Consider the following 12,830-nt stretch of genomic DNA (forward strand, 5'->3'; position numbering starts at 1 on the left):
CATAAAATGTCTCATGTTAGTTGCTTGATCGATGGTGTTAAATCTTATATTCTCACTTCTATAAAATCTTGATACGCTTTAAGAGAGTATGTTCTTCCCACTTGAATTTATGTTTTGGAGCTCAAAACTTATTTTCAGTTAACAAGCCCATTTTTCTTCTCTTTTCCTCCCTCCGTGGATTGATTTTTCCTGTAAGCGAGGTAGTATTTCACGACGTTCAAATATTAGTTACGTTTTATTTAAAATGCAGTTTTTGCCTAAGGCATATTTACTTCATAACAATCTCTTTATTTTAATTTATTTCTCACGTAGCATCGAGCGTGCGCAGACTTCGTGCATTCAAGTTCTTTCTAAATCTGCTTCAGCTTACATATGCTTTACTATTCAACTTCTTTTCTGGAGTTTTTGGTATTAATAAGTTTTGTATTTCGTCGCAATTTTTTTAATGAAAACCCTGCTTTTACTCACCCATCTATACACGACAAGGGTCAAAATTTTGACGACCGTCAACAACCTCGTGAGGTAAGGCTCCTAATTTGACAATACCTTCATACCCTAGCTTAAAACATTTTAATTGTTTGAATCGACGATCAAGCTCATTATAAGGTTAGTCATAGAGGTTCACATAGCATTTCGAATACGTCTTAGAAAGTATGCAATAGGCCATGCTGCCGCATGAAGAATGCAGTCGCGTGTTGTGTGGCCATGCGCCTGTACGCGCCCTCAGCTGCTCGGGTGGAGGCGCGCACAAAGCTGACAATAGCGCCTGCGCCTTGACGCGATCACTGCTAATAGTAATTCCTGTGCACATACTTTCAAAAAAAAAAGTTAAGAGATCGTAAGTTCAACAGCCAATCATTGACGGCCTTTCAAGCGAAATCCACCAATCATAGACAAGAAAATAGAACGTATAAGTACTTACGTTCACTTAGCGAGTTTTGAAAATATGGCCCCTGATCCACCCTATGGCCGCTGCACGTACGGCTTGGCACTTTAACGCGCTAAAAGTATACCAGATTTGTGCATGTTGTTGCCGTGAGAATTTGTATTCTAGCGAGTATTATTGATGCTGGTTTTTCTTATGCCCGTTGCACGAATTGAACGCTCTCAAATTATTGCATATTTCTACAAACTGTTTCCCTGAAAAAAAAAAATGCGTTCACGTATATTCCACATTCTAGGTTATCCATGTATGTCATGCAATTCATGACTACAAATTTTTCTGTGTGTTAAGTGCAATATCATAATTATATTTTTGGTGATATTCGGAGTCTTGAGGTTTTGATAGCCCCCCTTCCTTTTCCCGCGTGTTTGTAAGGGGTTCTGTTGTGTGAGGTGTTCCAGCGTCCCATTCCATGCAGCACCAACAGCCCCCCTCCCGTCAGCAGCACATCTGTTGCGCTGCAGCGGAATTCTTCATGTTTGAAGGACGTGTGACCATTTCAGCCCAGTAATATTTCGCCAGTGAGACGTTTTTTTTTTAAATATTGCCGTGAATGAATGTCTATATTTAAATAATATCTTTATTAAATACGTCAACGTATGTTTTTAATGTATTTATTTTTCTCTCAATATTCATGCACGTTGAAATGTAATGGCCAAAATTGTTCCCATTTATTTATATATAAGTATTTTAGTCCGAAAAATATCGTCTTAGCGTTGAAGCTCAAATTTTACGTTAATATATGTGACGAAACGATATAACATTCTTCCCTTGTTGGTTGTTCATTTTGCTTCGCTTGGTTTCGGATTTAGAAATAAACAGTGGCGGAATCATGTTTAAGCTACTTTACTTACAGTCCCCTTTGCATCATTTTTCGATATCTCTTTACTTTTTGCCTTAACTTCCAGTTCTCCTGCTCCATTTTCATTTTTCAATCTTAAGCGCGTTAGGTATTAAGAAGAGCTTTGCTGTTGTGCACTTTTGTGTGGACGCCGCTGCTGTTCCTTTCTTTCCGGTAATTTTGTTCCGTCGTGGGTTGCGCTCTACTATTATATGATTTTCCCAGCCCCCGCTGCCTGGTTTTTACCCCGGTTCCTATACATGAGCTTTCTGAGTGCACAGGATTTGCAAATAATTTTATGCATCTCATAGAAAAGTATAGCCAAGTTTTCTGTTACGCGCTGTTTACAACATTTCCCGGAGTGGGGTTAAACAAATAATACGTACGCGATACGTAGTATACAAAATACTTCATGTATCTCAAGGATTTCAGTTATAGTAGTCCCGGACTTCCTTAGCTCGCGAGCATTTTAGGGGAAAATGAAGTTAGGGTGTTATTTGTCGTGATAATGATATATTTTGATCCGTTAGTTTACTTTCACTAGTGGACATATTTTTGTAACTATGCTCACTTGTTAATTTCGCTTAATCAACACATTCATCCATGTACGCGTGTTAGGTTCTAAACTATTTTTAATGTGGCTGTCGTATTGAAGTCGCATACTCGATTTATAGATGTTTGGCATAATGAAGAACTATTTCCTGTCCGTCAGTATTCTCATTGATGTGATGGCGTTTTTTAAATCATGTACTTTAATCCTCACTAGTTATTGATAGGTGATTCCGAGCGTTCCTTGCCTCCTGTGTTAGTTTAGCTGCCTCTCGATCCTCTCTTCACGTCACAATGAAGGAGATTCTTTGAACGAAGCCAGTCGTTCAATAGGTGGCTTCTGCGTGACGTTCGACTAAGTCCTCTTGACTAGTTTTTACACATTTTTGTTCTATCCACGGCCGCTCAGACTTTTGACCTGACATCTAAAGCCCTTTTCGTGACTTCATGTCAGCGCGGTTCAATAACAGCCTCCTGTTGGCGACGCTATATAATAGGCTTCTTCTGTTGCTTCGAATGCTTTTGCTGCACGAATTTCACTAAGAATTGATCATTTTTGGACCTACGACTGAGAGATTTCTGTCGTGTTGTATTCACAATTCTTAACCTATTACGACCCATTGACCTAAGTTCCAGTGTGTTGTACATTATGCACGCTAGTTGAAGTCTTCCATTGCAGAGATTTCAGACAATCTGAAATTTTTTTTTTAGTGGTAAGTCGTACGATTTATTCATATGACTGCTCACATTATAAATTAATTTAGTTATTATATATTCTTCTCCATTTAATTGTAATATTTGTTTCGTTTGTGTCCAATGATCGTTTAATTTTCTGAAGATACTGAGTATCTTCGGTCAATTTTCGCGCCTTAATATATAAAACTCAAATGGAAAGGCGGGACGTGTTTTCCTATGCAAATCTTCTATTGTTTTGACCAACACGACCAAAGTGGCTGCCAGTCATCTCCGCCATTTTCAACGTGAACTTAATCAAGCTTTTTTCCCCATTCGACCTTTTCGACCAACGAATGTATAGAGCTGCCTACCGAACAATGCTTGTTCATATTAAAGCGGTTTTGCATGATAAGCATTCGGTTCAACCTTCGTTCAATTACTGATTTTGCGAAGCCCTGATTACGATCGCGCATGCCCGCTTCTTACTCTATATTTAGGGAGCGTACGGTTAAACTCTTACACAATTTTTGTGTACAAGTTCAATATTGTTCTATAAATCTTGCGAGAACATAGAACATTTTCTGTGCTTTTACTGCGGTGTATAAGTCTCCGGGATGCTGTTTAATACTCGCTTGTTTTGCAAGTTAGCCATAAAAACTGGTTATAGATAAGCTGGGGCGGTGCCACTAGAAGGCCAGTTGGCGTTCCTAAATTATTTCTGTCCGCGTGTTGCAAACTGCATGGTACACTTCATCCTGCAGACCATCACGTGTGTGGGCTGATATTTCCTTATATGCCTCTCTTTCTTACCTCTTTCCTTCTTACCTCTTTTATTTCTCAACGTAAATGAAATCATTTCGATTTGTGAACATTGCGTTTTTTTAACTTGTTATCAACTTTAGGATGATTTAGCCTGTTTAACATAGCGTTTTTTTAATTTGTTATCAATTTTAGGTTGATATAGCCTGTTCAACATACATTGAGTCTATTTTTTACTTTTACTTGCGATGTATCTTCACTTATATGTAAGTATCCATGCTCAGTTATATACTTGTTGGCTTGTCTTCCAGTCGTGCCGTATGTGGTGTTCAGGTCTTGAAACCGGAACTCCGTCACCGTAGTAGTTTCTCTATAATCTTCATTCCTGTATTCTTAGCTTTTTTAATTCCCCTTATTCACGATTCTGCATGTCGCGTGTGCTCACGCCCTTGGGTGTTGGCCTGTCGCATAACCATCCATATTTCGGACGCTATACATACGGGTGCCGCGCATGTATGTCGCAACTGTTTATGATTTTCCACTTTCAATGCCCGAGAATGATTTCATGATTCGGAAGAAGATATATTTCTTTATAATGCAATATCGATTGCATTATAAAGAAATTATAATGCACTTATTTTCATGGTATGCACGGATTTATTCACGTGAAGGCAGCAAGGTTCCTTTCTCCTGCGCCTTTCACGAACCTGTCTCACCACCACTCCCACACGGAGCTCACTTTGTCCAAATATCGATGCACTTTTGCGATTCTGTGGGTCATCCTGATCCAGTTTGTCTCGACGAAAGAACTTGTCAGTGCTACGTTCGCTATCTGTTCGTGCATTGGGTAAGAATTTGGTCACTATTTTCACATTATGACCCGCTCATTTTGATGAGTGCAAAACTGATCAGAATTGTGGTGTTAAACTCCTCTGATGAAACTAAGAGATATAAATTATATTACCGCTCAGCATTGGAAAAGGTTAGTCAAGGATATTTTACAAAACAATTAATAAATTTTATCTATTTATGAGTAGATGATTTGAAGTGTTCTTTGAACACTTCTTCTTCTGTCTATTCATATCTTAAACCTTATTAATAATATCTTATTATTATTACAATATATTATGCTTGTTAATATATTGTAGTAGTTGCTTGCTAAACTAAAATGCATTCGCATCGTCGTCAACTTAATATTGGGTGAAAGTTCCATCAGAGAAATTAACGAGACTGTGTTTAAATAATGATGCACTTTTATGGGTCATTTTGACCCATGCAGTTTGTCCCCGTTAACGTTGTATTTTGCCAAGTGCATAAAGTGTGTCGCTATTTGTACAATGTGACCCATTCATTTTTCTGAGAATTCATTCCACAGCCCTTGAAGAATATTTATCGTCATTATTGAAAGTTAGTATAATCATGACTGGGAAGTAACATGAGCTTAATCTGTTTCTGATTCCTAATTGATATTGTTTTTATTTTCTAATGAATTTATTTGAATAAGAAATTTGCTCTTTCCAAGTGTGAGTATATAGCCAGAAATAAGTTGCTATATACTATATAGCCAGAAATACTTGCTTACATGTGCTTATCTCCTGACCTACTACACCTTATCTCGTCAGTTCGCAGCTTCCTCTCTTAGCACTACTCAACTTTCCTTCCGTGCTGTTGTCCCAATCTTCTCAGCACGGTTAGCATCTTCGTAATTATAATAATATATCTCAGTACTCACTGCAGTGAGTGAGAGCGCATTTTCTCGTCGACGAAAACTTGAGGTCACGGACGGACGGACAGACAGACGGACGTACAGACATGGCGAGCACAATAGTGCATTTTTTTCATAAATGAGAAAATGCTCTAAAAAGGATGCAATTTTCATTGTTTTGTGGAGAATGCCACTCAGAAAAATGGATGGTTCAAATTGTCCAAATTGTGACACTTTTTTATCCAAGCCCAAGCAGTGAGCGGACGTAGCACTGATACGCCCGTTTGCTGTGCTATACTGGGCCAGAATATGGGCCGAAATGTGTCAGAATATGGGCCGTAATGGGCCAGAATATGGGCCGTAATGTGTCAGAATATGGGCCGTAATGGGCCAGAATATGGGCCGTAATGTGTCAGAATATGGGCCGTAATGGGCCAGAATATGGGCCGTAATGTGTCAGAATATGGGCCGTAATGTGTCAGAATATGGGTCGTAATGGGCCAGAATATGGGCCGTAATGGGCCAAAATGTGGGCCGTAATGGGCCAGAATATGGGCCGTAATGGGCCAGAATATAGGCCGTAATGGGCCAGACTACACTTGTCAAAAAAGTACAACACTATTTGGTATATGTCTGGCAAATTGGATGATTTTGATTGAAAAAAATGTATTTATTGAAGTTCTTGTAACGATTAGGGGCTTCCAATACAGAAGTTCATGCGTTCCCGTCTCAAATTTTCTCCCTTCTTAAAAGCTTCATTGGGAAATTCTGAGGCATTTTTGCCCTAAGCGAAGAAAACTGCAACCCACGATTTCCTGGCGCTAAATATTCTTTGCGCTTTCCGTTGTTCTCATTCGCTTTCGGAAATTTCTAATGCAGGAAAGTCAATTTCAGTTGCGAACGTGAAACTCGAAATTTCTGACTGCTTATTGAGCCATTTTGTTCATGGTATATACACTTCTTTCTATTCTATAAATATTTCATTGTATTTCGGTACCGTCTCGTCAGTCTTGTCTTGGAATTTGTTCCCGATTCTTATCACTTTTATTTAAGTAAAAATAATCGACATATTAGGCAATTTTTGCCCATCATTTTGCGTTGCAATCGAGCATCTGGAACGTGCACTCAGATATATAAGGTAGACTATGTTCAAATATCGATGCAGTTTTGCTTCTGTGTGGGTCAATCGGATCCGGTTTGCCCCGGCAAAAGGTTGTATTAGCGCTACGTGTAGAAAGTGAATAACTAATGGACAACTTGACCCATTCATTTCTCTCAGCGTAGATCGTTTCTACATAGCAAACTTGACCTTGTGCTGTTTTATTCTGGAAATTATATATAATCGTCAAATAATTATGAATTATGAATTATTTTATGAATTATGAATAATTTCACGAATTATGAATAATTGTATGAATTATGAATAATTTTATGAATTGTGAATAATTTTATGAATTATGAATAATTTTATGCTGGTAATTGTGTGGCCGTATGACTGACACTCAACCGGTGTACACGACATAACGCTTCAGAAGTCGTACTCTTATTATTTCATGAGGTCCAGCGTCGTAATATATAACAACTATCACGAGTGACGACCGTATAATTTCTCTCTCTTGTGTATACCCACATCCTGCCTGCATCTTAATGTGAACACTTTATTTTTTGAAATTGTAAGTAGAGCTGGAAAATCTTGATTTTTTTCAGTTCGCCAATTTTCGTGTGCAAATTTTTGTCAAATTTAGCAATGAAAGTGTTAAATTTAGAAAGAAAAGTATTGTAGTTAATTTTTTAAATTCGACCCTGATGTTCTCGAGTACAATTAATATTAAGTTCGTGCACGTACGTGCCCCCCTCCTCTCCCCTCGCTTCCGTACTCGTTTGATAAAAACTTAAAATAATATAATAGTAATACTTATTATATATCTCAAATGCTAGTTATATGTAATCATAAATATATGCTCACATTTTTCGTGTTGGTAAGTCGATCCTGTGCTCAGCAAGACGGCAGATACGTGCGCCCGTGGAAATCAGTCAGTTGCAGCTGCGCGGTAGTCGAGGGAGGATGTCGCGTGCCTTCGTCTTGGCGATCTCGTGAGGTCTTTGTGCCAGTACCTGCCCTAATTATTTTGCTGTGCTAGTGTAAACTTTTTTGACTCTGTGGTGTCTTTGAATTAATTATTTGAAATATAACTCATGGTTGCAAAGTGTTCATGAAGAAGTTTTGAAAATTTTGACCCGTGAAGTGAATGAAATTTGATTTTAATGGACTTTGTCAAGGCTTCGCTACCTGTCAAACGATTTAGAGCACATTTTTGTTGGCTTGCTTAAATTGGGCGTGTGATGAAAGCGTTTATTTACATGAAAAGAAAATCTACTTCCGAATGATGAAGTTTTGTAATAATTGGGTTGAATTCTAAGTGAATGTAGAAAAAAAATAATGGTACGCCAAAACAAGAATTGAATTCTTAAAGAGGACATTTTTAGTTAAAATCGAGCCTTGTACATACACAGCGTCGTGCCAAAGAAAGGAATAGGGTTATAAAGAGGACATATCAGATTTAATTCCGATAAAGTAGCCAAATAGCGGCGAGTCCCGCGATGCTTGAGATGAAGTTGCCGGCGCTGCTACGGCTGCCGTTCATGAAAGAGAGCGCCAGGGTGTCCATTGTCGACGCTAACTACGACGACGAGGCTTCGCACATCGGTGAGGCATTCCCAACACTTGGCCTATACTTTAGAAAAAGTTAAAGATTGTAAGTTCATCAGCTAATCATTGACGGCCTTTCAAGCAAAATCCACCAATTATAGACAAGAAAATAGAGCGTAAGTACTTACGTTCATTTAGCGAGTTTGAAAGAATGGCCCCAGAGCCCAGTGAAAATTTACAGACGCGTCAGCTTCTGATTTGGATTACCAGAAGCCGGGGCGACTCTAAATTTTGTTAGGGAGTCTTCTGACGTTGAAATAACGTTGTAAGAACTATGTTCCTACTATATCAACTCGCAAGCAACGTGGTTTCAAAAAACATAAATTTGTAAACAACTTTGTTTCACCGATGTTAGATCGTTACAACGTTATTTCAGCGAAATCAATTTATAAACAACGTTGTATCAACGAAGTCATTTTGCAATCTTTTTTTGCAAGGACATGAACATGTAAAAAAACGTGGCTTTAACGTAATTTACTCGTAATCAATGTTGTTTTAGCAAAATTACCTCCAAATTAACGTTGTTTAAACTAAATAAACTCGTAATCAACGTTGTTTCAACGTCATTTGCTTGGAGAGACTGTCGACGCGTTGGGCTTGATGAAACATGGGCCGTGTTTCTAAAATTTCTAGCCTGATTAATTGCATTATTAAATGAAGAAGTGTTAAGTGGTGCAAATCTTGATCTTGGCAGGCATTCTGTATTATCACTTTATGAAATATATAATTCGTTGTGTAAAAGTTACATCAAATCTGACTAATTTGTAATGAAGTTTTCTTAAATGTTCGTTTGCTGTTCAGCGAAAACCGTTGAATTGCAACCACACACTCAGAAAAATAAATGCGCCATATTTACAAGTAGTGACACACTTGCTGCATGAAGCACTGAAACGCCCTTTTACCTGGCCAAGACGGGTCAGGACGACTTTTCACAGGAACAAAAATGCGTCGATATTCGGACTTCAAGTCATTCATTTATATGAGTGCATCATTTTGGCAGGTCTCTCATATTCGTTGAATGCAAGCGCGTGTATTGGGCCTACTGCGACGTGCTATCGCATCGATCAAGTGCCTTATCTCGAGCCTCTCTTTGTTCTCGAGTATTTCATTTATGGATCTTATCTTCTTCCTTTGTGGATAAACTCGAATTTGCCACAAATACTAAGGCCTTTTCTTTCAGCGGATTGTTTGCTATATTTTTGATGATTACGTTGCAAATACGTTCATATTTGAACTCCCTTTCTAGAAATTAGTCCTGATATACTAGGTATTTTTTTATATTTCTCGTCAATGTTTATGAATTTGAGTGAAAGTTATTAACTAAATATTGTGAGTGATCACATCACACCTGAAAACGATATATACAGCATTCTAGGAGCGGAAGTTCCTTCCGAGTTATTCGTCTCATCCCCAACATATATTTTTGCACTCGATACCACATCATCACAAGCGGAGTACAACGGCATCCTAATTTATCTAGGCTTAATTATTGTTGGAGTTATGAGGTCATTGGCTTAGCAGTGAGTGAACACCGTTTCTCTTATGGCGTGGTCTGTAGCATGAGTCATCGTCTGAGCGCACATGCAAATTATAGTAATATAGTATGTATATATTCTAGTAATATAGTGCTTATATTCATGATACATCCAGCTTGATAACATGCTCAGTTCCAAAAATTAATTTCAGTTATACTGGGTAAGTATAGTTTTAGGGTTTTCGCACGTGTGCATGTTCGTAATATATGCATGTGTACATGTTCTTGTACGTCAAGTTCAGACGACGTTGTGTGACGCATGTATTATTGTGTTAAAACCGTGTGTGGGCGCCTCCCACGCTGTAGCCCTGTATTGCTCGTCTTGTATATACTTGGCAAAATTCATACGCATGTGTATTTTACGTTTACGTTTTGTAGGCCTAGAGTGGTTACCTGTAGAAATTAGTTACTGCATATTAATTTGTTTAAGGATGGTGTTGCCACTGTGCATTTAAAGTAATATAGTGTTTTCTTTTAAAAATTGATACCTGCAAGTTCATTATGTTTAAGGATGGTGTTGCCACTGTGTATTTTTACTACAATTCAGGTAGGAACAATACGAATATGATGGTAATTTACAACAGGTTTATGGTAACGGACTATGCTCTCTTATCCAGACACTAATCCCTTAACCATCTATATGTTTGGAATATTCCAGCATGTATGCCCAATGAATACGATATTGAATAGATTGCAATAAATTTTTCTTAAATTATAGTCCTATGTAAGATTATTATTATGTTTGTTTTTATGAGAGATCATGTTCCTTTGAAATCGAAGCTTGTTTGGACCTGCAGATCAGACCTTATCCGGTTTTGCATTAATGGCACTACTACGTTGTTATTATATTAGAGATAAGTTACACGTCTTGATGCGTTACACGTCGTGACGTTCATTGCGGCGAACAAAGGCTGCCTTGTTTTGCTCACGAATATTTGGCTGTGACGTCATTTGGTTAGTTATGTACTTATAGTCTATTTCTCACTCTCTGCGATATTAATATTGAAAAGTTGTGTTAAAATGAAAAGTGCAGTTAGCGTGATAGTTAAATATAAAATTAAATTTTTTTTTAGATTTTTCTGATTGTTGATAACAAGAAGTTGAGATGGCCTACATAATACATAGCATTCAGTGGACGTGGCATGACCACATACAACATAGTTGCGTTGGTTATGGTAATGTTGCGGTGATGTGAGACAAGCGCGCTTTAGACGCGCATTGTGAGCTCAAGTGGCCACTTCTGGAACGCTTTTGTTGCCTCTTAGATTTGGTTACGTTCGTCACGCTTAGCCTAATGCGTGACGGATCGCTCCTGCATTTCTCTTGCTTCAGTTCCTGCATATGTTTAATTTGTATTTGTTTAATAGTGAACACAATTAAAATCACAAACTGATTATGTTCGCCTTGCGTACAGATTAATCGCACAACTACTTCAACATTCATGATATGAATTTAGTTCGTGTTTTACGATATCATTATGTTACGCGATATCATTAATGGATGAGCATCGTTTTATTTACATGGTGAAACTGAAAATTTGATTTTAATAGCATCTAGGATAAACCTACTTTCTGTTCAACATTCTGGTAGGATTGGTAGCCCGCGTTCCCCGTCGGTTTACCACCGGTAATTGCTTGTTGGAAAATTCCAATACTTTCAACTTGATAATTTCTTTAAACTGTGTGATGGACAGTCAAGGAATGATGGACAGTCAAATGATGGACAGTCAAGCGACGGACAACGGACGCGTTGTGATGGCGGTTGGTTAGTATTACACTCGTGCTATCTGGCCTAATATCGATGTTACTTGACTGATCTGACGATACTATACATCGATTTAACTAATGCTCAACTCTACGTGATCACATTCTCAATGATCAAAAATCTTTCTTGCACATTGATGTTTTATTTCGTAAACCAACCAAGAGCACCGTTAATAAAATCTGACTTTTTTGTATGCGCTGCGGTTGCCTTGTTGTCGGTAATGAAAACATTGGTTTGAGCGGCTAATTGCTGGGATGTTTTCAGCGGCGGTAATTTCTGTTTTCAGCGGTAATTTCTGGGCAGCGGCAGATGTTTTCTCATCAAAATTGGGCAAAAAAATCATTACTTATCACGTGCATCAGCTGCGTTCTTCCTTGTTATGATTAGTAAGCCTATGAGTGGACACGGAATGGTTAACGGTCGACTGACAATAATTCTGCCAACTTTTAGTATTGAATATCTGGAATAAAATGAACTTTATTCATGAATTTATTTATATATATTTTTTATTTTTAAAATAATATTGAATAATTCGAATAAAAACCTACTTGAAACACCGAGAAAATCTGTACCAACATAAAGATCGATCTTTGTTATCTGAGGTGATAATGTTGCCAATGGGAAATAGTGCACGATGTGTTAATTTATTCTACGGTGAGCATTAATTTACTCACAGCAACTTCTATCAAAGTTTTAATTTGCGCTCGCGTTTGACGGCTATGAAAATTCCTACCTCGCTCGTTTCTAACGGTTATGACCTAATTAATGTAAAAATTTGTAACTCATACATGACAGAATCAGCTCAAAAAATTGAACTCAAGTTTCCCAATCTCTCGCGTGCTCCAAAGATAATGAAGATCTTACTCGTGCATCTCGTTGGCATTTCACTATCTCGGGAGCTCCAGCATTTCACTTGTATCCATGGCCGATCAGATGACGTTTGTGCACGCTTTTCAATCATGCGGATCACTGCTTTCGTCCGCCTTTTAGCCCCCATTCCCTTGTGTAATTGTATTCTTATCAGATCGCATTCGACTTGCTTAAATGTGTATCACACAACAGTCTCTCTATACGAGTTCAGAAATTGGTCCGTAATATACATCTCTGGATCATATCACTTCCACATTTTTCATTCATGCCTTCTTAAATTCTTGAATAAACTCCAATTTCTTACGTAATTATTAATTTTTCAATTCATCTTGCACAATGTTTCGGCTCAATTTAATGGTTTTTTTCCTAAAAATTTTCCGAGGAACCTGCTTATAAACTAGGAAAATATGTATTAATATTAGCTGTCCATTCGGCTAAAGTTGATAACATTCGTTGTGAAGAAGGAGCTGACCATGGTTA

At 37.9% G+C, this 12,830-nt stretch overlaps 1 protein-coding gene across 3 annotated transcripts in view; it reads left to right on the plus strand.

The window, feature by feature from the left end:
- LOC108672047 (centaurin-gamma-1A) overlaps window positions 1–12,830 on the plus strand; it is a 154,653-nt gene that overhangs the window by 128,813 nt on the left and 13,010 nt on the right. Inside the window, exon 1 of one of the 3 annotated variants that reach the window (XM_018159665.2) lies at window positions 7,549–8,179. The exons of the other annotated variants lie outside the window; for them this stretch is intronic. Coding sequence (XP_018015154.1) covers window positions 8,074–8,179 — 106 coding nt within the window. The 5' untranslated portion in view covers window positions 7,549–8,073. Of the gene's footprint in view, window positions 1–7,548; window positions 8,180–12,830 lie in introns of those variants that run through there. 3 annotated transcript variants of the gene reach the window in all.

Source organism: Hyalella azteca, unplaced genomic scaffold, assembly GCF_000764305.2.
Source record: "Hyalella azteca isolate HAZT.00-mixed unplaced genomic scaffold, Hazt_2.0.2 contig2316, whole genome shotgun sequence".
Classification (NCBI taxonomy): Eukaryota; Metazoa; Arthropoda; class Malacostraca; order Amphipoda; family Hyalellidae; genus Hyalella; species Hyalella azteca.